This window comes from Dermacentor andersoni, chromosome 6, assembly GCF_023375885.2.
Source record: "Dermacentor andersoni chromosome 6, qqDerAnde1_hic_scaffold, whole genome shotgun sequence".
In the NCBI taxonomy this organism is placed as follows: domain Eukaryota; kingdom Metazoa; phylum Arthropoda; class Arachnida; order Ixodida; family Ixodidae; genus Dermacentor; species Dermacentor andersoni.
The window spans coordinates 41087123-41114791 of record NC_092819.1 but is presented as its reverse complement, the minus strand read 5'-3'; the positions used below and the strand labels follow the sequence as shown (position 1 = coordinate 41114791).

Below are 27669 nucleotides of genomic sequence, written 5' to 3'. Positions count from 1 at the left end.
CCCTCCTCCGCTCGCTGTCGCACACAACGTAGTTATTTCGCGACCCCTGCGGTAGCATGTTGATGACGCAGCAACAGAGCTGGCCCAGGCAGGCCGAGTGCGCATGGAAACGCGCACTTTCAGACGACAAGTGGATCTCATACTGAGGTCGTGCCCCAAAGCAAGAGGCATGAGAACGAAGGAAATACACAGTACCATGTACAAAGCCTCTTTACGACTACGCGCTTTGCTGTATGACACGCGAAGCTTATGTTAAATCACGTTGCCAACGACTCGAAGAACGCGCCTGATGAACAGATATGCCTTGTGTACATCAAACCGAGTGTTGTCTGTCTGTGACTACCGTAGGTTCATTGGCAAGGCTACGCGTTCATAAAGCAGACACATTCAGCTTCACGAGAGGGGGCGATGAAGAAGGTACATGCAAAACACTACGTGAAGTCACGTTGTGATTACTCTGTGCGTTTGGAAGAGGTGTTACATTCGTCAAAATTGGATTCAACAATCAGGTTGTTTTAGCGGGTTGTGCTTTACGCAACCGGACGCCCGTAGCTTTTTCATCCCTTACTGCTGACACGTGGAGTAAAATCATTTGCTTTCTCTAACCTAGAACACAAATCTCTCGTTTCTCAATGCATCACGCAAACTTGTATACCTTGTCCATAAGCACGTGCGGCTTCTGGTTCTTGCTAGAGGTCATGGGTTCAATTTTCGACCACGGCGGCTGTATTCCAGTGGGGGCAGAAAGTAAAGAACACTTGTCTATCAAACTTTGCGGGCGCGATAGGGAACGCCAGTGGAAACGTTAATATGGAGTCCTGTGGTTCTCTGCGACGTCGAACTCAATGTATTGTTTCTTTACTGTATCCCATCGGCGACTACACCGACCAGATGTCCGCGTTACAATTACTGCAGTGCATATGCTGTTGAACAGTAGTCTTAGACGATACGTCAGCGTGACGTCTCATCTACCTGGGTACTTGACAGTAGAGATTGGCGCCTGTTGAAGTGGCTATATTTCTGCTGCAGTTTCGGCGAACGTGGTCGACAAGGAATCAACGTAAAAATAACGCTCACGTAACCTTTGCCAACACGACATAAATTTCTTCCGTCCGTTACGTTTTAGCCGTAATCGAACAACGCTGAAAAGTAATGTCCCTGGCATCAATCGGCATAACATAGCTGTGACATGTCAAGGCAGCCACCGTATTATGTTCGAGCAACACAAAGTCCCGCTCCTGCGGCTGACTCTACAACCGCCGGTCCCTTACGGGATCCAACATGCCATTTATTATCGCTTGTATTTCCAGTAAATCATACTTTACCATTGAGGGCTTAACAGTAAAGAGAAACATTTCGTGAACTATCGACTATGGGCCTTCCTAGTGCACGCTTACAATCCAGCTAAAACAAGGGCACGAAGCGACAACTTGCAACTCATTATGCGCGTTTTACTCCTGTAAAGCGTGCTTTGACGCATCATATGTTAACTTGAGGTGAAGCCCGACACAAAGCGCGCTCACAAGTTCAAGCAGGTTTCTTGCTAAACTCGGAGCAGACTACATTTTTTTAGTTCATTCAATGCGGGCGAAACAGTGAGAAAGCTGTCTCAATTTACATGAAACGCTCATGAAACACGAGTGTAATGAAAAAACGGTAATACCCTTCGCAGTCGTTCCACTTTCCATGCAGCAAAAGGAACTGAACAGAATGTAACATAGGTGAATTACAGATGTAGCGGCTCGCACGACGACCAAAAATGACTCGGCCCATCACATTGCTAAGCGTTCCCGTCAAAGCATTGTTGAGAAAAAGTCGGTAAGTCAAATAGCAAAACTAAATTGGTAAGATGCTCGTTAAACTTCGCAGAACAACAAATCCCTTGACACCTGGCTCATAGATATTGTAGTATTGTGAGATGAGCCGCGGAGAGGCGTGAAAGGGCACGAATCACTTGATCAAAGTGTTAAGTACTGATTGTAACGCGTCACATGTTGCTCCTCAGTAGAAGCGGGAAACCTGAATAACTAAAGAAGGAACAAACGAAACGATTTAAACAAATTAACTGGTAGCCAGGCCATAGACAAACGTTTCCTCTATAGTACACGCGCAAACATTGGAAAGGTCTGCCAACACGCCGGGCAAATTACTGAACACCTGGCAAAGCACACGCTGTCACGTTGTACGGCAGTAAGCAGCCGAACGCTTTGGCAAAGTCCACGGACACGGCCATCAAGTAGTCCACTTCAGCAACCAGAATGGCACGTGTTTTGCGCGACGACAGACAGTAGTGATGCATCACGAAGAGCGTATAGAACACCTCGCTTCGCGACGTCTCAAAGCTCAGCTCGTCAACGGTGAACTTGCGGTTCCACAACGCGTTTCTGCTGGCATTAAGTGCAGATCCCAGGCTGAGCACAGGGTACTGAAATCGCAGTCTGCTGAGACTCCACTGGGCATCGTGACAGCGGGCGTACTCAGAAAGCATCAACGTGGTCTCTCGACTCCATGAGCCCTGGAAGGCGAAAGACCAAAGCGCGTCTGCCAAGTCGACGCCCACGACGGACATTGGAATGGTAGCGTCGGTGGAGGATACGAGCTTCAGCGCGGCATACAACGTCACCGGAAGGATAACGTACACGCCGATCACCGACGGCCTAAGCCCTAACAGCGCGGTGATCGCCGACGCGTCGAGTTCTTTCTTTGCTGGTTGGAAGCGGTCTACGGAGAGGCCATAAGTTTCCGCAAGCAGGTAGTTTCTGGCATAGCTGGAGCTCAAAGTAGGCAAGGGAGCGTCCAACGGTATGACTTCTGAAGGCATGAGAAGCCGGAGCTCACGGAGTCGCGCAGTTGCCTTGGACGCATCGGCCGACGTGGGAAAGCTCTTTGAAACCTGCGATACTACGGACTCGGTGATCGATTCAAATACAGCGACGAGCGCGGAGTCGTGCTGGGGGCTTCTGGGATACTTTTGGATAGCACTAAGCACTGCGACTGCTTCGAAACGGAACGTGAGCTTCTGGCACACAATGAAATAGCGGTGCATTTTCTTGGCCGACAGCTGTTGAATAATGTCTAGCAGCAGGTCCGTGGTTGCTTCCAGTAGAGTAAACACTATCGCCTGAGGCAGTCGCTCTTTGTCCAACAAAATCGAAAAACGGTGCTTCAGCGCCGGTATGGGAGCGTGATAGACTCGGCCAGTAAACGGCCGTTTGACAATTTCCTCGGTGTAGCGGCGCCATCTGTAAGGGTTTATGGCGGGAACAGCCGTTTCCAGGACGTCCAAGTTTCCCATGCCACCCAAAGGAGGTTCCACAACCACCGAGTCCAAATCTGCGACGAGACGCTCTACATCCCGGTCGGTGACGTTGGTAGATAACGCTTGGTTTAAGGTTTTAAGGGCGTCACGTCGTATTCGATCGTAAACGTCTCTCACTTCTGCATTCACGACGTGATGCACGGGGTTAAGAAGAACCACTAGCGGATCCTCAACACGCACCTTGGGGGTCACAGGAATGATGGCGTCAGGCCACGGTCCAGAACCGAGCATGGAGAAGACCACGACCACCTTGACGCCGTATTTGAGGTTCATATGCATCAGTAGCAGCAGAAACCTGAACCAGGTTATTGTGGATCGTGGTTTCACAATTTCCACAAGAGCACGAGCCGTCTCCGCGCCTCGCGTCTCTATTTCCATGCTGGTGTCGATGCAGGCCTGAAAGTAGTCACGCAAGAATTGTCCCGCCTTTGTGCCGGACGGCCAGTAGAGCGAGCCGATGCTGGCCCACCACGGCTTGAGTACGTTGTGCACTGACCATACTGAGTGGCTGCCACGCGATGCACTTCCACAAGCGTAGTGGTAGAAGGAGTCACAGGGGTCCATCCTTGCGTTGACGAAGCCGGAGAGAACGGCCAGGGCGCCCCATTCAGACCCGTTCAGAGCAAGCTCACGCTTGCGGGGAGAGGAACGCAGAATGACTACCAATGAACCAACTAGGAGGACAAGAAAGGTGAGCTGGTAGGCCAAGACAGAGCCGGCGGCGCGGCGGTCCACGCGAGGCAAGCTGGAAAATATCCTGGCGAAGCTGCTCGTTGTGGAGCTCGGTAAAAGCTCGGCGCTCAACGCTGGACAGGCGGAAGAAGTCAAGGGTTTCCGTCCCGATGACTGTACAGAAAAGGGCAGAGCAACGCCACCGTTCGTCACAGTCGCCGGCGCGGATGAAACGCAGAGCTGCTTGCACCTGTCGATGAGCAGGTTCTTTTCGGAGTCGCCTACGGGAAGAGCATTCCCTCCATGCAGCCCGCCGATTGGCTGATCCGCCTGACCAGAGCTTGCGACCGAAGCAGTTTCATGTGCTGCGGCATCGTCTACCAAGCGTTTAGCTACGTCGCCGGACAGAGCCAGACGACCAACATAAGCTGATCTCGCTTCTCCTACTGTGGTGTCAGGGCTGGCAGGCTTGTTTCCAGCGCCAGGTTCTTCTGAATGCGACGCCGTGCTCCTTTTCGCGTTATCTGACTTAGCCGTCCGCTTGAACTTGGGGCGCGACTCGGTCAGCCGCGTGCTCTTTGCATTGTCAAGCGATACAGTGAGAGCATGCGCAGTCGAATTCGAACCGCCATGCGAGCCCATTAAAGAAACACCGAGTTGTTGCGGGGTGTCGCGTGCTTTTAAGGCACCGTCGCTTTCATTCGGAGGGGAAGACGTGGATACCTTTGGCAGAGCAGCTTTTAGTTGTTGCTGCGGCTGCGTTGATTCCTCGCGAGAATTGGCCGAGATGTCATCGTTATTTGAGCTTGAAGCACGCTTACCGTTCGCGAGGTCAGGACTGGACTTGAGACGAGGCATTATACGTGGGTGAGGCTGGCGCTCCCGTCTTGTCTCGCTCAGTCTCCTCAGCAGTGTGAACGCCTTCCACGATCTCGCTCGAGCAGAAAGATACGATTAGTCACATCGAGTTACAATATGTACGGAGAGAATCTTCGATACGAGACAACAAGAAAGCAAAATGGAGGCACAGTCTTGCTTGTTTGCTTGCTTGCTTATTGTTCAGTTGTGGCGCTTACCCACTACCGGTGATTGGCCAACAAGCCCGCGGTTAAAGGTTAAAGGGAAGGGCAGAGAGAAAAAACTTAAACGTAAAAGTAAATCAGGGCCAGGTAGTGTATAACGGTTATGATAGTTAGGAAAGATATTTACCTGGCAGGCACATAAATAAAAATAATTGTAATTATGTATAAACGGCAATTTTTGGTAGTATTAGAATAATTTTGAGCACACAATCAGCAATTTAATGAGCTATCCAATAATTTATTTCGAGAATTAACATGGTAGCCTTCTTGTGTGACAGAGGTAGTCGCAAATGGCCATGCAGATGTTATTGTGGCTAAAGCCCAATGAAGAAGCCCCGAAGGAGATGTTATGTTGAGTAGCTAAAGAATAGCTAATTTTCGCAAAGGAAAATCGAATTTTTTTTCCTTTGATATTTAAATCTACGGCATGCTAGTAGAAAGTGGTCAATGTTTTCAGGTTCCTGACAGGTAGTACACAGAGGGGACGGTGCCAGACCGAACCTGTATAGGTAAAAATTCAGTGGTAGGAGGCATAAGCAGGCGAATGGGCATCTCCTCCTTCTTAACCTGCCAAAGATATGGTGCAGGCCCACAGCCCTACAGCAGGCACAGCCGTATGTGCCCTAGCTAGAGTATGTGCCAAAGCAACGTCACGGGCTTTCAACGCGTCTAGCCACGCAGTAAATTAGGCTTCAAAGACGCATTCAAAAGCGCTCGAAGGAAGCCGGAATAACTTGCTGCGGTAATTCCTCCACAAGCACGATAGGGATGACGCGACAGCTCCGAAACAATGCCCAAAAGGACAAGCAGTTTCGCAGGAATTGAAAATCCAATCCCACATTCGTACGATAGCTGTAACGGAAACAAAGAGAAACAACCAACGTGGCCAGCTCCGAAAACAACAACGTCCCTAAAGAAATACGAAAGAAAAAAACAAAAACGAAGCGAGACGTCAGCGCCTTCCGCGACACTCCCCCCGCCTTGCCGTGGTGACGGATGACCGCTGCGTCGGGCCCCGCATAAAGCGCCATAAGCGTGTGGGGGGGTCGTGCCCGGCAAATCTATCCCAACTCTCTCTTCCTAGCCTCCCGGACACGGGGCACAAGTCTCAGCTGCTGCCGTTGGCGGCGGCGGCGGCACGCGTCACGACTGGAGAATATATCACAGCGCCAGGCGGTGGCGACTCTGAGCCGTCTCCAGCTGCGCGAACACACAGAGATGGCCAATCTGTCTAGAGTGATTCGCGAGCTGGTGACGCGTTTAGAGCCAGCCGGCGTTAGCGTCGAACACTCCATTTAGGTTTCTTCTGCGAGTTTGTGAATAGCACTTTTTTTTACCCCGCTCCCTACCTCATAGTGTGCACTCCCGAACAAATCATTGCTACCGCTTCAACCCGAGAATAAATGCGCCGCTTTTGACGAAAGAATTACGCATGATGTCAGAGTATCAGTGGCGAACAAGGGCAGTGAAATAAGTATCGAGGCGTCTCGCTTCGTACGGCCACTGGCGGCGATTAGGGACGCCATTTCCTGACCATATGACATAATTTCTTAACCGAAACGATTTTGAAATGTTATAATTTCTGTAAGTATTTGCAGAAGCCAGTGCTTCCGATGCCAGTTTTGTGATTACTTAGCATCTTACGCAAGTTTGATCTCAGCAGCTGTCACTGATCCAAAGCATATGCACCTACGAAGCTTCAAGCGACACTTCCTGAAGACCACAAACAGGGCTAAATGACGTCTGCATGTATACGTCCCTTACTCGGTTGGAGCCACGGCATTTCAATATCCTGGTTGAAATTATTCTAGTGAAGTTGAGCAAGTAACAAAGCGTGGAGAACTGATGGTAGGTTCACCAGTGCAAAACACTTTAGCCATACGGGGTAAAACAGCATCGAGGGTGTCAACCAATGAGGTAAGGCGAACAGATGAAGGAATTTCCGGGCGCAGCGAGGATGGTTTCGATCGACACACAACCGTGGTGATTGGAAATTTCTTTGCGTGCAGAGACAGCCCTGCAGCTGAGTTAACTACGACGCGATAATGAAAAGGAATCACAGTAATGCTGATAGTGACAATAGTGATGACTATGACAATTATATGGAAGCAGAATGAAATGAGCGGTTTGATAAATGAGCGGAAGGCATGCTGATAAAGCGTTCCGCACGGAAGGAGAAAAATGAAAGATGTCTTTCGGGCATATTCTCGTCACGAGGAGGGTGGAGGCAGTTCTATAAGAGGCAGGGAGGGTGAAGTGAGGGGAAGGAGAAGACGAAGGACGGTGGGGTTACGGAGCATCGGCCAGGAAAGGATTAAATGTGCCGCGGTGGCGTGCGCGTGATGAAGAGTAAAACTTAGCCGCCAAAGCTGCCGCAGCAAGGAATGTCGGGAACCCAGCAGCACCGCGAATGAAACCCGTATGGAGGCACGGGGGAAGGGCAGGAAAGCTGGAGAAGCCCTTCTTTCTTTTCCTTTTATTTTTTTATCCCTCTCTCTCAATGTGCCAGGTGCTCCAAGGCACAGCCAGCCTGGTATATAAGAGCGTTATTGACCGCGCAGAGGAGGTCATATTGCCCGTGGCCGGGCGGTCGGATTCCTACACCCCAATGTGGAAGCACGCGGTGCCGCGACAAAGGAAAAGGAAGCAGGAAAGAGAGAAAGTGGGCGATAAAATAAAGTAAGTTGCGGGAGAAGTGCGATGAAGAAATGTGGGTTCATCTCCAGGGTTCGGGAAGAAGTTCCAAACTTTTTTTTTTTATTTTTTTAGAACAGGCGCAAACTTTCGGCCAGCTAGGTCATATCGCCAGTACATACTGCAAGGGAACGAAGCGCGGCATGGAGATTACCTGAGAGGCCGGGGAAGCATACTAGACTGGGCAAGACATTCCCATACCCGCCAATCTGCGAGCTTTGATATGCGCAAGATCCCGCAGGACACGCAAGCTGGAAATGGGCAGGGGAAGGGCACGCGGCATTTGAGGAATAGGCACACGCACTTTTCAGGCCTGAGCACAAGCCTTTTCAGGGATACATACGCGCTTTATTAAAGTTACTTGACAAGCTAGATCGCAGCGACTTTTTCTGACTTTGGCGCTGCCGATTTTCCCTGCTTTAGGAACATGTCTGTATAAACTTTCTCGAAGCAGATACCCTCTTGCATATCCTTTCACTATCAGAAGACGAGCGAAACTTGCTCGACACAGAGTTCTCGTAAAGCTTTACGGAACACTGACAAAATCGTAAAACGAAATCAAGCTTGTAAACTTTACTTAAAATTCGGGACAGCTGGCAAGGAATGCACTCCGTGCCTTGCAGACACAAGAGGCCGCGGGCAAACAAAAAAAATTGCAATAGTAATTAAGTTTTCACAGAGCTAATAAAGGTGTTGTTCGTAACTGACATCATCCCCGTGTCTTTGCGGAAGAAGAAGCCAAGACTGAAGCCTTAGCAGTATACTAGAGCCCCGACCGGCGGTTTCGACACATTGTTTGCTACGTGTGATCCATTGTGCCGTCGTCGTGCCATCGTCATGCCTACGTCAGTATTCATACCTTTGTACTATATCGTCCTGCATCAATATGCTGTCACGCAAGCAAGAAGGACTTAATAAACAAATAAAGGGCTAATATATAACTGCGCAAAAGAGGCCTCCTAGGCTGGTTTCTGGACAAGGGCCTTGTTGCACTATAAAACACACGCTCCAGCCAAATGCGCCCCTTTCCACCTTTCCACCTTTCCTTTTTTGTGTGTGTGGGTGCGTTGCTATAGCCAATTACTATATGTCCCATTTCACGTGATCATCCTATGTTTCTACTACAGGCTCAAGAGCATTAACGCAGTATGACTCTCATCCAGGTCTTGAGTCCAGGTCCACAATACCTCAGTCAGACGCGGTAAACAAAAGAACGCGAGAACTGGGGGCCAGTGGATGAACTGCATGAAGATCGCCTTGCAGCCGATCGTACAGCAAATTTAGACCGACGGATAAGCGTACGTAGTTTACAGCAACGTCATCGCGGCCACATTGCCCCTGTGACCACCCGTCGAACTTCACCGCAGTGCACGAGCGTAACTCAACGGGCAGTAGCTTCAAAAAATATTTCAGAAGGCCGCCAGAATTTCAACAAATTTCAGTTAGTTACGTCGAGAGGGTAGGCCCATTTATTAACATGCGTATTTACGGCACTTAATCTTAACTTCTTTGTAGCGTTATGGAAGTGTCTTGGTCGGTACTAAAACGCAAGGTTAAAAATAATTACCGTAAGTACGCATGTTATCAGAAGGCCATACCTTCTCGGCGTTGCTAACCGAAAATCGCTGAAATCCTGACGGCTTTCTGTAATATAATTTTTTTAATAATTCTGCCCATAGGGTACTGCTGGTGCATTGCAGTGAAGTTCAACAAACGGCCGCAGGGGCAATGTCCAAAATTTCTGGGTATGGTAAAAACATTACCTTCTCAATACAACCCGCTTATCTCCCACCATTATTTCTGGATAGAGTTAAAGATGCAAATCGCACAGAAGTCAAGGCTGTGATCCGCAAACATTTGCAGGTTTAATATGGCGCCCGTAACGTCAAGTGCAATATATCTGTAGCGGCGCGAAAGCATCAACCGGGCGTAACATCAATGGCCCGTAAATTTAGCCAACGGCAGGCAGATTTCATCAGCGTGCTCGTCTACAAGGAACACCGATTAGAGACGGAAACGCGGCAGTCTGGCGTGCATTAGACAAAACGAGCCGCGTAGGCCGAAGCACCGAGCTTTGCTCTCTCGTCGACTCACTCACATCATGCCTCGTATCTCTTCGAGCACCCAGGAATTCTGCGGAGAAGACGACGACGACGACGACGGGGCGGACGACCCAGCGGCGCTAGATGAAGCTCCCGATGACGAAGCCGAAGGCTTGGAGGCCGCCGTCGCCGCGGACAAGCCGGAGTCAGCTCCGCCGGATGGAGCCTGCAGGCCGATAGAAACAAAAAATTAAATTCTTGACCGCGTAAAGACCAGCCGCGATGGGTCAGTAGCTATCACGTTCCTCTGTTGAGCGCGATGCCGCGTGTTCGATTTGCAGCAGAGGTGGTCGCATTACGAAGGCAACGGAATGCCAATGGTGTGTCGTGCGTGCTTTGATTGCGTTAAAGAAACTCGATAGGTCAAAAGTCTTCCGGACCATTGCACTCAATTACGCCATCTCCTGCAGTTCACTCGCTGCTTCGCGACGTTTGGGACCCGAGAACCCTTACTTAGGAGTTGAAAGCTGCAGTCATTAAGCACCGCGGCGGATGCTGGTCTTTATCATTATTTTACTCCGATCACCTGTAGCGCAAATCAGCACGTGCCAACAAAGTTTACTTAGAGTATAACAGACTTCGTTGCTTGTTTCATAGCGAAAAAACGTCGTAAGCAGTTGTGCGATCGAAGCTTTCAACTATTACTTTCATGACAAACTTAACCAAGCACGCCAACAGCATCTATATTGAATTTTACTTCTAGTAGATTCGGCCTTCCTGACCTTTTTTTTTTTCGTCCTTAGATAGCAACACTGTCGTGGGCCGCTTTCCTGCTTTCAATTATATATCATGTACTACTAACGCTCATCATCAGCACAAATCAATCTACGCACGAATAAGTTTTAACGTGGAGCGGTTCCGTTTCTACCCCAATTATTTTCTTCGACAGTTTCATCGTGACGGGGTCACAAGTGAGTATATTCATAAACTTAACTCGATTTGTGCTAAACCTTGAGAGTTCAGTGAATCATCATATCCCGCCAAATGTCGACGTATACGAACAGGAGGCAAACGTCTGCCGGATCGCGCCCCGCAAGACTGCGTTCGAAATCGGCATCAAGGACACCAGCGTTTACCCTTCTTTACACTGTACATATCTTGTCACTGATCTAACGCAGGAGGAACTCGTGACGGGTCTTTCACCGACGCCACCAATTCACTTATATGCCTAAAGCCGTTTCCACAGATTTTTTTCAAGCGCGAGGAATAACGTCATAGCACACCCGAGCACGTCAATGCGGAAAAAAAAACTCGCGCCAATTTTCCTAACGTCCGGCGCAATTTGCGACTATAGAAGCACGTAACGCAGAGGAGGGTGACAGCGCCCCGAGTTACACAACGAAGAGACCAACGAATTCAAGCTAAGGAAGAAAGAAAAGAAGAAGGAAAAAGAGAAAGACGGGGAAAACTCGGGAATTCAAGACAAGATGACGAAGAAAGGCGTGCGCTCACACCCTTGATGCGCTTACTCTGATCCAATGAAGAAGCGTATAAGAAGGGGTATAGCTTCGACAGCACAAGAAGAAGCGTAACCGTACTTCAGCGCACCTTACCCCCCACAATACCCTCCTCTGGTCCCGTCTGCACGAAGACGGGGCTTGCGCGCCGCACCAAGTCTCCTTAAGAACGACCCAATCGCGACCCGTAACGAGATTGACGGCACATGCCGCAGGCGAGGCTTACCCGCGCGCTACCACTTACGTGGAAGCGGCGGAGAGTTGCAACAAGAAAGAAAACAGCGTAGAAGAAAATAAGAGAAAGATATAACGAACAAAAAGAAAGAAACGGAGAAGAGAGGCTGCAGCGGGTTTCGACGCTCACGTTTTTACGTCATAAGTACGCCACCGGACAATTAGCGCGCCAATATACATATCGCTCAACTCCGCAAAGGCGAGAAAGGAAAGAAATAAAGGTGCGGAAACAATCTATAAGAGAATTGTCAAAGTAAGCGAAACGTATACTGTTTTGTCGAAGCGTCGTCATCTGCTGCGGCTGTTGCACGGACCCCATCGCGGGCATGGCAGCGAGACGCACGGCTGGGGGTGAACTTCACCGCAAAGCAAGCATTCCGCTTTTATCTTGCATATAGCAGCCTTGCACCCCGGTCACGCGGTGCACACTTACGGTCGCGATCGAGCTTGATCGAGATCAAAAATCCCAATCGCGATTGGCTTCCTTCCGTAGCTTGTGCAAAGGCGCCAATTGCGATCGAGAAATTCGATCCCAATCGAGCGTGACGGCGATAGAAAGCGCACCGTGCGAGACCCCGCATTACGCAGACCGCAACGACGGCCAGGCCCTTTCTTTTGCTAAGCAATTAGAGGTGTGCACAGCCCCAGCCGGAGCGAATGACGTCAGATGCACCCTCTTTTACACAACACGCTTTCCTCACTTACGAATCCACACCATCGCACATACTTTCCACAAACCTGCTCACCCCTTTACCATACACTTTGCACAGCATCAAGGCTTGTCCGAATATTTTTTTTTTTACTATATTCTAGTTTACAGTACATATGCAAACCAAGATAGGTAAGGCGAAAACTGTGTACGAAAGCCTAACTAACTATGGTTAAGGTTGTCCATGTGACAGAGGTATAATAAGTTCATGCAAGGACTGTTTCTGTAAAGTGCATATCGCGCTGCTGGGGGAACGTCTGTAACAGGCTAATGGCGTTATAGAGCCGCGCTCCTGCAGCTTTCTTACATTTCTTACCGCGAGTAAATACGTCCGTTCGCGTTTCCCGCATTCTCGAAATTCCGCGTCGGTGTTTTACGTGCCATGTTGCTAACTGCGACTCCCCAATTGTCGCGCTGTTCGCAGCTCATTTTCCGAGAAAGCGTTTTTTACTGATTAAGTAACTTGCTTTTCCCTCTTTCGTCTGGCTTAAGCAATCAGAAAACGTTACGAAAGAGCTAAGCGCTGCTGCAGCCGGTTAGACCCTTTCTTTTCTTGCCTGCCCTGCCGAGCGTGCGCTCCGACCACCTCAGAACGCCGGCGTCTCGAAGCCGCCACCAGAAACATCACACCGGCGGCTGCTCGCGGCCGCCCAGCCACTCAGGAAGGACGAATAAGACCTCAAAAGAACGACGGCGTAGGAAGAGGATCAGTGACGGCGCAGGCTGCAGCAGGCTCACAAGACCAAGAGATAAAGGAAAACAAAGAAATACAAGAGGAGGAGACTAAGAAAAAGAAAAGCTAGAAAGGAAGAAAAACACGACGGCGAACGCTGCGCGTGGAGAAAGAGGAGTCGCGACAGAGGATCAGGATCAGGCGGATGATTCCGGATTGCCTCCGACAGGCGAGAGAAAGCCTTGCCTCGAAAGAAATCAGTGATCTGCCCCGAGGGGACAGACACACACCCACCTCTCCCTTTCTCCCCCTCCCAAACTCGGTCGCCGCTTCCTCCCTGTATCTCGCGATCCCTGAGACCACGCGCCAGACCGCACTTGCCCTTTCTCTCTTTCCTCCTCATCCTCTCCGAAAATCCGTCTCCGCGTGCTCGCTGCCATAACGCGAAACCTGCCCAACCAACCTGCTCCCCAAGTCGACCGAAAGCTTTCCCGCCGCCAAAACTTTTTGACGCTTTCCCTTCAGCTCATCAGGCCCAGCGGGAAGCCAATCTCGTTCCCTGGGTGACCTACACTGCTACACGTAGGGATCTGATGCGTCAGAGGAAAAGAAAGTCAAGCCACGCCGAGACAAATCTTTGCCGGCCGCACGCACCGCCCTGTAATGATCACCGCACAAAGCTCTATCCGCAAATACCGACAAATACCACGCGAAATATTTATAATAACAATAAAATAAAACAATAATGATAATAATTAGAATGATGAGAAGACTATAGGAACCGTATCTTCAAAGAAAGTTTCGGCTGTCGTCAGCCATCTTAAGAGATTGTTAATGAAAATGTTACACCACGTGAGAACGCCATCTGCTTTGTCTCGAGCACAGTGTCCAGCGCAGACACAATGTCGCAGCACGCATCCACGTGTGGCATCTATTTCAATGCCACATTCATGTGAAGTAGAACACGACAAGAACTGGAAGGAAACGACACCCTTGTGCGCCCACACGCATGAGGCCCACACATGAGGACGACACACTTGTTTAAGCGCTAACTGGCAATCGTCATGTCGGATAGGTTCCTAGCAGCCAGAAACGAAACAGAAGCACATTGGACGCTCTGTCCGTCCGCTTGTCACCTATTGGGGGCGAGCGCAACCGTGGGAAGAGCTCGCGCAGCCATCGGCATGACGTGGTATGAAGGATCACGTGGATACAGCAGCCGCGTCGGCTGCTTCGGAAGCGCCGAAGCGAGCTGAAAACGAAAGTTTAATGTCCCAGCAGCGCTGTGGTACTGATTAAGCGGGGAGATTGTCCCGTTTCGAGTGTGTGCTTGACAACACTTTAAAGCACTATAATAGGTAGTGGCTGCCTTTGAAGGCGGCCAACATGGTAAGCTACTGCCCGGTGCCGCAGTGGCGCGGACGTACGCAACGGAGCCCGGTGTCAGCCTTCACATGTACCCGCAGGACAAGAAGCTGCATGAAGCTCAGATAGCGAAACTTAAGCACCGCGGCAAGCAGCCATTGGCTACAACTCGGGTGTGCAGCAAGCACTTCCGCGAGGAAGATTTCTGATACGGCGCCGGGTCTGCAATGTTCGGTGAGTAGCAAAAAGCGCGCACTGAGACACTCGCCCGTGCACGCTGCCCGGCTGATGTCATGAAGCTCTGGTCTATGAACCTGTTGATGCTACATACTGGCAAGTTCATCGGAATGGAAAGGGAACGGTAGAAAGCACATTTAAAAAAGGCATTGCATATGTTCATGCTTGTGTAGCACTAAACAGTGAAATGTACTGGATTAAGGAAAATAAGCAGCGGGTAATTTGCTCGCGGAGGAGACCGATAAACGTACAGTGCGACGGAACTTGAGAAATAATTACATTAAAACGTAAAAGACTTTAGAAGAAAAAAAAAAGATTGAATTGTCGCGACGGGACAAGTCACCGTCGTAGGCGTCGAAGTCCCTATTTATAACGAAATTATTTTTTAACAACTCTGATTATGTCCACAAAACAATGGTTGCTTGTGTACCGTCAAACGCTGATATCCTGCGACCTAAAGCTCACGGTATCGTGCAAAAACGCGCCCGCAGGGAAAGTGAAACAATGTGCGCTGACAAGCATGCAGACGCGCACTCAGTTACCGCGAACCCGTGCGATCGCTGCATTGAGGCTTGGTTCTGTTGGGCTCCATTTGCATATACAGACAGCCCACTATAAGAACATATTTCACATGGTTCGCTCTCAACGAATCCCTACCTTTCACATCAGAAGCAAGTTCGGGCGACTCCATCGCGGCGACCGCGAGAAGCGGGCGTTCCCTGTACGTATTCGGTAAAGAGATAGTGTCTGTAAACCATTCTGTGCTTTCTGTTTGCCCAAGATTATTATTTTCACAGTAAAAGACTTCCTTCGTTTCGAGTGAACTTACAGAAATGTCCAGGAGGGCTCCCGCATGGTGTTTCTTATTGAGCGCGCCGAGTTATCCCTCATACTACGCAAGCGAGGCGCTTCCGACAGATGGCGACTCCGTAAGCCCTCGCCACCAATATAGCATCGGCGGGAAGTTCCACTGAGATCTCAGCCCATTATAAATATGTCCCCATGAACGCCGTCGGGTCGAGCCGTCTAGTGCGACTTCTGATTCGGCCTGACTGAGTACCTATTATTGGCTGGAAGAACACAATTTGGGCGACAAATGCTACTATTCACTTTTCCTCAGTTATTAAATAAATTGTTCGAGGAAAGGATGAACTGAACAATGGAGCTCGCGTAAAATTATGGCAGCAGTGTTATCGTGAATATAAATGTTGCGCTGGGAAGGTATTCTGTAAGAGTCCACCTAGCGGACTGCCCATTTCGGCCCTTCCTGATTGGCTAGGGCCGCTCGTCTCCTCCACGCTCGTACAGCTGCATCCAATCAGCAGCGGCCGAAATGGACAGCCCACTAGGTGGACGCTTACAGAATACCACCCCTGACTTCGGCGCTAAGAAACATGTGTATGCATATGGTAGCTTGTGTATTGATAGCAGTTCGTGTACATTATGACTTGCATGTGATACCGTTTCGTGAATACTTCGCTTGTGTGTGTATTTTTCGAAGTGTTGCTATATAATATTCATATCTTGCTCAACTATCTTTAATGTTCATGATGCTAGGCGGGCTCGCCCTTTGTGTCCTCGCTGTGGCCCCCGTATCAGGAAAGCTCGAGGTTCTCCTCATGCGACAAAGCTCCCTCTTCTAGCGCACCTAACCTCATCCTTGAGATGAAAATGAATAAGCTAAAACTTGAAGCAAACGTACAAACAAGACTCCATTTATATTGGCAGTGCCTTTTGAGCTAACGCACAAGGGTATAAAGGCGCTTCAAGCGTCCTACATCTTTTTTGTGCGTGTGTGTGTGTGTCGTCTATCAACGTTAAAAGAAAAAAAAAAGACTCCCAACATTAGAAATCAACTCGCCTAAACGGCCAACCTGCCTGGTTATATTTGTCTTTCTTGAGCCAGTATTATTTCTGAAAGTTACGAAGCTAAAAGCCCTACAAACGATTATTTTGAACAAAATCTAGTAAAGAACAAACGGTAGAGTGCTGCAGGGTTCTCCAAACAGCGCACAGACCGTGCTCTAAAGCAAGAATAACTACTGGTTCACTGAGGCCGGCAAGTAATATCCAAAACCTGCACCGGTTAACTGCCACACAAACTGAGTGTATAAGAATATAAATCAGACGCGAACTGAACAAAAGAACAACGAGGAAAGAAATAAGAATAAAATAAAAATGGGCAAACATCACCGAAAACTGACGCTACAAGATCTTAGGAACTGACACTATCTATGCACGGGCGACAGGGAACGGGAGCAGAAAGCGAACGGCGAAGTGGATCCGACAAGAGCACGTGCGCTCACGTCGGCAGAGCAGGCAGAAAGAAGGCAATCGATGCTCATCAATGATGCACCGCGACAAATTACACATGAAAGAACATTCCGACGGGAAGACGGGCCGCAGATCGCTTGCGCGAGCCGCCGCTGGCATTTGCTGCCTGAGGCCGACCAAAGCCAGGTTAGAGCCGAGTCGAGCGGAGGGGGAGGAAGGGGGACGCCACCGGGGCACGCACGCACGAATATACGCAAGTGTCGTTCTTGCCACCGAATACGCCGTCCTCCTCTCCACATCCCTCTGCTGCTTCCACTTTCACCAGCGGCTTTCTGACTCGCTCGTTCTCGGACACCGAATAGCGGCCCGCAAAAGAGGGCGCCGGCAGCGATCGGCGCAGTCAAAAGTGCAGCCCGTGCCTGCGACAGCGGGGGCAGTGCACTGCCCAGAACATGGCGAACTTTTGCGCATTCTACGGAAGCTGCGTACAGAGAGCATAGAGACAGAAATTATGCGTAGAAAAGCATGGACGTTAACCACAAGTAGTACCGGTTGGCGACTCTGCACGGGGGAAAGGGGAAGCTGCGCGCTAGTTTTAAAGGATGGAAGGGCGGTGAAGCGGGCAAACTCGAAGTCACGCATTGTGGCCAGTGCGCAAATAGACGAGCAACGTCAGGAAGTACCCGGGACATGCGCTTGTCCGGCGTTGTCCCCGTCGCCCTCGTACGCTTGCGCACAGATCACAATGCACAACTTCCAACTTGTCCGCTCCACCGCGCCACGCCTTTCACCACGCCTTTCATACTTTCATAATTAAGCGCAGGTTGTGTAAAAAAAAAAAAAAATGACAGGCTGCGTTACACGTTTATCACGACGACATACGATGTCCTCCATTGTGCCAGTCATGCTCGTCCGTTTGCGCACTGATCACAACATTCAGGATCATGCAAAATGTCGCGAAGTCGGCAGCTGAACCGCCGACAAGTTTAGTCGATTGATTCCTGCGGCATAACGCGGCAAAGTAAGAGTGAAGATATGAGAGACGCTGTATTAGCGGAGGGCTCCGAGCTAACTTTCAATGCAATGGCTGCTTGAAGTGCATCCAAATCTAATTAAATGAACGTTAACGCACTGTGCCCACGTAGAAATGCGCCCGGCAATCGAACCACGCGACCTAGTGATCATCAGCAGGTCTCGGGGATCGGGTGATATATATATATATATCGCTTTCCTTCATTTAGTTATGCATTTCGCGTCCATCACGATGCAAGAATGCAAGGCTGCGGTCCATACCCGAAAAGGGAGCAACAACCCCGCTTCTCTGGAACCCGGCAACCCACGCGGTGACCGCTTCTCGAAAGCGAATCACACTTTCACTGCCCCCTGGTTACGATCCGATCACGCATTCTCCCGCCTAGCCACGCCTGGTTTGCGACAAGCGCAGCATGAGAGGACTGCCGCGCGCCGAATGTCCAAAGCTTAGAAGAATGCCCCCGCAACAGCGCCACCTGCATCCTCCTGCATCACCGAGGCTCGCATACGCCCTCCATTCGGCGCGAGAGGGGGATACTAATTGCTGCCTCTCTCAACTCTCTTTACACGTATACGTACGCATGCAAATAAGCACGCCACTGTAAAGCGCCGCTTTACAGAAATAGCAGAAAGAAGACAATAAAAGCTGCGCGAAGCTATTCAGTGCATGTATGACACCAACTAGCACGAGTGTATATACCATCAGTTCTTTTCAGTTTCCAGGCCGGCAGGATGGTGCGGCTCCCTTTGGCAGCCACCGCGAGGCCTTTCCCCCAGCAAAGCTCACCGGTAAAGACCCCTGCCCTAGACACGTTCTTGTTCTTCGCCGCTCGATCCAGCGTTTCCCCACTCAAACCCCGTTAACCTTTCTTGTCTTCTACTCCCGTCCGCGGGACCTGCCTCGCTACGAGAAGCGGGAGGAGTTACGTCCAGCTTCTCGAAGAATCGGGCGGCGAGAGAGGAGACGCGCTTAACGTATTCGGGGCTGATTGCTCGATACTTACGACCCCGTATCGCATTTGCATTCGCTAGTATTGCGAGCCGCTTCCCGTTCGTCTCGCTTCTGCGCTCCTTTCTTTTTTGCCCGACTGCGAGCCTTTATTATTATTTTATCTTCCCTCTCGAGAAAAAAAAAATTCCATCAAAGGGAAGCTTAACTAACTCAAGAAGTCCCGTCTGAGCGCTGACGGCCGAAGGCGGTGCTCGAGGAGCGGCGGTACGCGGGTTTCTACGAAAGCGCGCGCGAGAGGCACTGATCACGTGGTACTCGATCACATTTAGGAGCATATATGGTGCGCCTAATGCCCTCCAGATAAATTCCAGTCCTTTGGCCAAAGTTTTTAAGAAGGCATTTCAAGACGAGCTGCTTCGAGGGCAGCACGGTTTGCGAGTTCTCTCATGTAGCATAAAATATAAGTTCCGTCCCGAGGTAACAGCGAAGACAAAAGCATCTGATGAAAATCAGAAGACGTACATATCCCTAGGGGAGTTGACGCATAACAGGAAGAATTTTTGTGGATACGGTGGTTAACTCAACTAACTTAGTGCCGTAATATGTATGTAATTAGTAATTAAATCACCGCAATATTTATCAATATCTAATGCCTACAAGATGCCAGAAGAGTTCGTGTTTGAGGAACACAGCCCTATCTCGGAGTGAAGTGGATGCGACTGCACAGCAATCATTTTGCGCAACGGAAATGGCTGCATGCATATGTAGGTCGGACTAGAGCTGCGCCCAATTTCCTTCCGCAATGCGGCCTTCAGAGTATTCGTCGAATCCAAGCCAGTGGCCAAGTTTTAAAGCAGATATGCAACTAGCAGACGTTAAGACGCGTTAAAATAAGGCTGAATTAAACGATAAAATCAATTTACAGCAATCAATATAACAAACAGGGTCCTTCAATTGAAGGACCCTCTAATAAATAAAGGGTCCGCTTTTCTTGCTTTCTTCTTCTATCGTAAGTTACTAAGCAATGCGCAGGCTAATTAGCGGGACAGTGGCCGCGCTATTTTTACTCAGTGAGTGAATTTCATGCATCAGAAAACGCCATGTAACTGCTGCTATGCACACTGTGCTTCAGGATAACCACCCAGCCGACGCAAATGGCCGCTCGAGCCACAAACGCTGCTCGCAGAGCCATCTATCTATGACTTCAGGAGATAAACCCATCAAAATAAGTGGTGCCGCTTTCTGATATCCTTCGCTGTAGAATGCATCAGCGACCCAAATACGCGTCAAACATATGTTTCGCTATGAACTGCGGACTTGTCGAGTACCGGAACGATCACGTGACTGATGGTCGCACTCCTACCACTGTTTCCGTCGCCATTGAAGTCAGCTGCAATGCGCGGTCAGGGAAATATACTTAATTCACAGTAGGGTTATTACTCAAGAATGTTACAGCAACAAGAAACCAACGTTTTTAGATTCTTAGCAAGAAGCGTTACATAATGGTCGCATGCAACACACGTAAGAAGATTCCGGAAATAATAATTAGGCGTCGATGTAAAAATAACGTTAGAGAAGAAAAAAAAACACCTTTGAGAACGTCAAAGGAACAATTTGGCATCGAGACCTCTATACAGGAACATTTAATGAAACTTGTAGTGAGGTGTCAACAACACATTACATTGGAACGGGCAGAACACCCAGGGCAGTATACAAATCATCAAATTGAGCGCGCATTTAGTCCTTTTCAGGTGTACAGTCTTGCATTCTCTACCTGCTAGTCCAAATGTATCATCGACAGGGCCCGAATTTTGCTTCGACATTACGTTGAATAATAAAGGCGCCGATTACGGTTTGCTACACCTGAAACTCGGTTCCTAAATTATAATGCTGTTGTACAACCATTCTTAGAATATGCTGTAAAAATCTGGGGCAGCTACATTAAGATCAATATTTACAAATTAGAAATAGTTCAAATAAAGCAGTGAAAAAGCATAAGTGAGCAGTGAGAAACGCGTTAACAAAAATAATCGTATTTGTCGCTTGAAAATCTTTTTTCCAGCTCATAAATGTGCACTACAACATTGACGCCTGGCAAATAATTAGTCATTCCAGAGGTTACGCTACGCGCATACGACATTCTCTCTCAGTAAAACCATTGTTAACAAGAACTAACGGTTACGAATATTTCTATCTTCCTAGAACTATAACAAGGTGGAACAACCCTGCTGATAATGTAATAACACAGAATTCCTCGTCATTGTTTGAGGCACGTATTCAATAATTAATCACTTTGGGGGGGGGGGGGGGTCTGAACTCATGTGCTGAAATTAACAATAAATAAGTTATGGTGTTGTGCGTGATGACATTGATGAAGTTTTTTTCTGCTATGTATACTTGTTGATATAGCCTTTGTCTGGCTGTATATCGTTTTTCGTCTAAACATGTTGCTGTACAAATATGTATACCCACCTGCAATGTTTTTTTTTGTTTTGTTTTTTTGACAACGCCACAGTATTCCTAAGTAAATAAATAAACAAACAAATAAATAAATACATACACGGTCACCACCTACAGCACATGGCAATTAATGTTCGAACAACACACTCCACAAGTTACAGATGAATGGCAAAGCTAGCCTTAAATCATTCTCTTTAGTGAATAATATTACTAAAAAAAAATCGCACAATCGATCTTTGTCAAGGATCTTCTGTTAGAACTTGGCTCTGGCGCATCGTTTGATGCTTTTGTACAGTGCGTATTAAATGACTCTAACACACATGGCATACACTAAAGCAAAGAAAAATCAAAATAAAACCTAATAAGAACACAAAACAGCATACAGTAAGAAAATCACAGAACGGCTCAGATGTTTGAGGCTGTATGCACGCAAATTGCAACGCGCAGATTACAAATCAAATTACATCAGTACAATGTCGCTATTTGTAAATATATCCGCGCCCTCTCCCGCGCAGGCTCACGTCATCTAAATCAAAGCTGAGCAAATTCAATAAGTACAGCTGATTTTCCCTCCATGGCTTTCCAACCCCGTTTCTCCCTCTCATATACAGTTGATTTTCAAAGCTGTCGGCATTTGCAACATAGCTGTTAAATGTTTTCAGAAGTCGGAGTAAGGCACATGTGTTATTGAAAGAGTTGTCAACGTAAAAAGCATCATGATTCCGCGTTGTTTATTGTGGCACTCCGATGTGAACTTAGGAAAGCCGAAGTTGACAAATCTACCCTAAGCATCGGTCTATCTCGTCGAGAAACAAAATTACCAGCTGAGAATAATTACGTGACGTGGCACGGTAAGCGCATGTGGTTATCGCTCTTCATAACATCGACACTTCAAACGCTACCAAAAATTAGTTCCGTGAACGCTCCCGCTACGAATATGGCCACGTCACCAGCGTAGTAGCGGTTGTGAACACAATCGGATGTCTTAGCAGTTTGTTTCCAGCGTAATGTGTTAGTTTCGAGGCACGAGCTGCGCTCGCAGAACCGGCGAACTTCGAACGACGCTGGTAAACAATACCCGGCGAAAGCTGCCGCGGCAAATAAACGCTGCCGACAGGCTGTAAAGAAAGCCAAACCTTGTTTTCATTAGCGGACGAGGACGCGGAAGGCTCCTTGTCTCTATTCGGTCTCTTGGGCTTGCTCTTGAACTTCGTATTCTTGAGCGACGCCTGATTTTCCTTGGCCATCACGACAGATGCAGCTCACTGCTGGGCGCCGCCATTGACTAAACGTGTGGTGATGATGATGGCGGAGGTTGCTTGTGGCGCCGCTTTGTGGCCGGCCCCTTGCGCCGTTTCGTTTCGGTTCTGTTTTCGCCAGTGAGCGCGTAGTGTTTGCATTTTAGCGTTCGGAGTTTCGGTATGGGTTGTTCCGATACGATTAATTAATCATCGTTAAAGAGCAAAGAAAGAATAGGTGTGTCTGGCATACAAAATATTTTTTTTTTCTGCCCAAGGATTCGCTTTCAGCTACAATATACACTATAACTCTTTTTCTGATTTGTGACGTCGGAAATAAAGCTGGACTTTCTTGCTATTATTATTGTTTCCTTTCTTTTACTCTCTCTCTTTCTCTCCTTCTCTCTCTTTCCTGTAACTGAGGAGACTTGCGACGAGGTTACCAGCGTTTCTTACCAGTGTTTCAGAAATGGTCAAAGCTTTGTAGCATCACTCTATAGTTTCACAGAATTCTTTCTTCCATTTTTTTCCCTCTTCTTCTTCTTTCTCCTTTTATTCACTTTACCCCTTTCCCAAGCACAGGGTAGCCAGCCAGTACTTACACTGGCTAACCTCCCTGTCTTTCCTCTCCTTTGTCTCCTCCTCCTCTCCTTCACGTTAAGCAACCATGCTCAGCGAAGAAAATATGGTCCAACAACATTTCCAATGGAACACCTACTTACGATTCTGCAGTTTCTTACACGGCACTTTTAAAGAGTTTTTTATGGCGTCAAGATTTTCCTACTCAATATCATATTAAACGATAAAAGTGGATTCCTTTTAAAAAATATTTCACTCTGGGATTTTATATGCCAGAACCGCGATGTGATTATGAAGCACGCCGCACTTTCCGGGTTAATTTAGACCGGCTGGTCGCACACCCAATGCACGGGCGTTTTTACATTTCACCCCTTTCTAAATTCGGCCTCCGCGGCCGGGATTCGATGCCGCAGGCTCGGACTTAGCAGCGTAACGCCAAATAAGCCACTATGCCTCCAAAACAGGTGGGATTTTTTAGTGGCGCGAGCATCGTGTGACACTCTTGTTTCTTGTGCAGCACTTCCGGTTCACCTCCTGAGACGACCGGGAAGCAAATTCAAAATAATTCAGGGAAAAATATAGAAAAGAATACAGTACAGTACAAAATTCATGGGCTTCATTATAAATATGATATCAGAGCATAACTTTAGTTACAACTTTAGTTACTGAAGTGTCTGGAATAATTAAAATTAATTAGAAATTACTGAGACGACAGGAGACGAAATTTAAAATAAATCAGAAAAAAAAATAGAAAGACAGATATAGTAAAATACAAAATTCATGGGTTTCATTTTAGATATATCACTGCATAACTTTAGTTACAAGAAATGCGAAAACACCCGTGTACTTAGAATTAGGTGCACGTTAAAGAACCCCAGGTGGTCGAAATTTTCGGAGTCCTCCACTACGGCGTGCATAATCAGAAAGTGGTTTTGTCACGTACAACCCCATAAATTAAATTTTAATTTAACTCCTACGGGGACGGTAGAGTATCCGTCTCCAGTGCAAGAGGACCGTGATTCAAATCCCGGTGCCGCGCTATTCTCCACCGAAAAATAAAAAAAAAAAAAACCGTGTGTTGAGAAAATTGCACAAACAGGCCTGGAGTGCGGCCTGATCCCGGTGACCAGAACCGGTAACGCACTCTCTCACCAGAGCAGGATTGGCCACCCTGGTGCAGTACTTGGCCACAACCTCCTATATGAATACAACAATCGAACCCCGGCCCTCAGTCCCCAGCAGCCGCGAAGCAACTGACCACGGCGGCGGTCAGATCTGTGACGCTGCAGAGGGTGCTAAGAATACCTGGCTCCGGACAGGCCGCCATTGGAATCTGAACCTGGCAACGTTTAACGTTAGAACGCTATCTAGTGAGGCGAGTCTAGCAGTGTTATTGGAGGAATTAGAGGGTAGTAAATGGGATATAATAGGGCTCAGTGAGGTTAGGAGGACAAAAGAAGCATATACAGTGCTAAAAAGCGGGCATGTACTGTGTTACCGGGGCTTAGCGGAGAGACGAGAACTAGGAGTCGGATTCCTGATTAATAAGGAAATAGCTGGTAACATACAGGAATTCTACAGCATTAACGAGAGGGTGGCATGTCTTGTTGTGAAACTTAATAAGAGGTACAAAATGAAGGTTGTACAGGTCTACGCTCCTACATCTAGTCATGACGACCAGGAAGTCGAAAGCTTTTATGAAGACGTAGAATCGGCGATGAGTAAAGTCAAAACAAAATACACTATACTGATGGGCGACTTCAATGCCAGGGTAGGCAAGAAGCAGGCTGGAGACAAGTCAGTGGGGGAATATGGCATAGGCTCTAGGAATAGCAGAGGAGAATTATTAGTAGAGTTTGCAGAACAGAATAATATGCGGATAATGAATACCTTTTTCCGCAAGCGGGTTAGCCGAAAGTGGACGTGGAGGAGCCCGAATGGTGAGACTAGAAATGAAATCGACTTCATACTCTGCGCGAACCCTGGCATCATTCAAGATGTAGACGTGCTCGGCAAGGTACGCTGCAGTGACCACAGGATGGTAAGAACTCGAATTAGCCTAGACTTGAGGAGGGAACGAAAGAAACTGGTACACAAGAAGCCAATCAATGAGTTAGCGGTAAGAGGGAAACTAGAGGAATTCCGGATCAAACTACAGAACAGGTATTCGGCTGTAGTATTCGGCTGTAAGAGGACCTTAGTGTTGAAGCAATGAACGACAACCTCATGGGCATCATTAAGGAGTGCGCAATAGAAGTCGGTGGTAACGCCGTTAGACAGGAAACCAGTAAGCTATCGCAGGAGACGAAAGATCTGATCAAGAAACGCCAATGTATGAAAGCCTCTAATCCTACAGCTAGAATAGAACTGGCAGAACTTTCTAAGTTAATCAACAAGCGTAAGACAGCGGACATCAGGAACTATAATATGGATAGAATTGAACAGGCTCTCAGGAACGGAGGAAGCCTAAAAACAGTGAAGAAGAAACTAGGAATAGGCAAGAATCAGATGTGTGCGTTAAGAGACAAAGCTGGCAATATCGTTACTAATATGGATGAGATAGTTCAAGTGGCTGAGGAGTTCTATAGAGATTTATACAGTACCAGTGGCACCCACGACGATAGTGGAAGAGAGAATAGCCTAGAGGAATTCGAAATCTCACAGGTAACGCCAGAAGAAGTAAAGAAAGCCTTAGGAGCTATGCAAAGGGGGAAGGCAGCTGGGGAGGATCAGGTAACAGCAGATTTGTTGAAGGATGGTGGTCAGATTGTTCTAGAGAAACTGGCCACCCTGTATACGCAATGCCTCATAACCTCGAGCGTACCGGAATCTTGGAAGAACGCAAACATAATCCTAATCCATAAGAAAGGGGACGCCAAAGACTTGAAAAATTATAGACCGATCAGCTTACTGTCCGTTGCCTACAAAGTATTTACTAAGGTAATCGCAAATAGAATCAGGAACACCTTAGACTTCTGTCAACCAAAGGACCAGGCAGGATTCCGTAAAGGCTACTCAACAATAGACCATATTCACACTCTCAATCAAGTGATAGAGAAATGTGCAGAATATAACCAACCCTTATATATAGCTTTCATTGATTACGAGAAAGCGTTTGATTCAGTCGAAACCTCAGCAGTCATGGAGGCATTACGGAATCAGGGTGTAGATGAGCCATATGTAAAAATACTGGAAGATATCTATAGCGGCTCCACAGCCACCGTAGTCCTCCACAAAGAAAGCAACAAAATCCCTATAAAGAAAGGCGTCAGACAGGGAGATACGATATCTCCAATGCTATTCACAGCATGTTTACAGGAGGTATTCAGAGGCCTGGAGTGGGAAGAATTGGGGATAAAAGTTGATGAAGAATACCTTAGCAACTTGCGATTCGCTGATGATATTGCCTTGCTTAGTAACTCAGGAGACCAATTGCAATGCATGCTCACTGACCTGGAGAGGCAAAGCAGAAGGGTGGGTCTGAAAATTAATCTGCAGAAAACTAAAGTACTGTTTAACAGTCTCGGAAGAGAACAGCAGTTTACGATAGGTAGCGAAACACTGGAAGTGGTAAGGGAATACATCTACTTAGGGCAGGTAGTGACCAGGGATCCGGATCATGAGACTGAAATAACCAGAAGAATAAGAATGGGTTGGGGTGCGTTTGGCAGGCATTCTCAAATCATGAACAGTAGGTTGCCACTATCCCTCAAAAGGAAAGTGTACAACAGCTGTGTGTTACCAGTACTCACATATGGGGCAGAAACCTGGAGGCTTACGAAAAGGGTTCTGCTGAAATTGAGGACGACGCAACGAGCTATGGAAAGAAGAATGATGGGTGTAACGCTAAGGGATAAGAAAAGAGCAGATTGGGTGAGGCAACAAACGCGGGTAAACGACATCTTAGTTGAAATCAAGAAAAAGAAATGGGCATGGGCCGGACATGTAATGAGGAGGGAAGATAACCGATGGTCACTAAGAGCTACGGACTGGATTCCAAGGGAAGGGAAGCGTAGCAGGGGGCGGCAGAAAGTTAGGTGGGCAGATGACATTAAGACGTTTGCAGGGACAACATGGCCACAATTAGTACATGACCGGGGTAGTTGGAGAAGTATGGGAGAGGCCTTTGCCCTGCAGTGGGCGTAACTAGGCTGATGATGATGATGATAACTACTGATGTGCCTGGAATAACTTAAATTATTTAGAAATCACTTAGACAACCGGGGACTAAATTTAACATAAATCAGAAAGAAACAGAAAAAGATAGTAGAGTACAACATTCATAGGTTTTATTGTACATATGATATCAGAGAATAAGCTTAGTTACAAGTTGAGTTACTGAAGTGCCTGTAATAATTAAAATCAATTAGAAATCACTGAGACGACCGGAGTCCAAATTCAACATAAATAAGAAAAAATATTAGAAGAAAAGGCAGTACTGTACAAAATTCGTGGGTCTCATTATAGATATTATATCAGAGCATAAGTTTAGTTACAAGGGGAGTTACTTAAGTGGCTGGAATAACTAGAATTAATTAGAAATAACTGATTACCGCACACCAAAGCACAGAATCGTAGACTTTAGAGACC

At 47.8% G+C, this 27669-nt stretch overlaps 1 protein-coding gene across 2 annotated transcripts in view; it reads right to left on the bottom strand.

Moving 5' to 3' along the window:
• Window positions 1-22550, bottom strand: part of LOC126522101 (transcription initiation protein SPT3 homolog) — a 108600-nt gene extending 86050 nt beyond the window's left edge. For both annotated transcript variants that reach the window (XM_050170885.3, XM_055066191.2), the window contains exons 1-2: window positions 22399-22550; window positions 9866-10035 (exon numbers count right to left, since the gene is read on the bottom strand). In XM_050170885.3, coding sequence (XP_050026842.2) covers window positions 9866-10035; window positions 22399-22509 — 281 coding nt within the window. In that variant the 5' untranslated portion in view covers window positions 22510-22550. The remainder of the gene's footprint in view (window positions 1-9865; window positions 10036-22398) is intronic.
• Between the last annotated feature and the right edge of the window lie 5119 nt (window positions 22551-27669).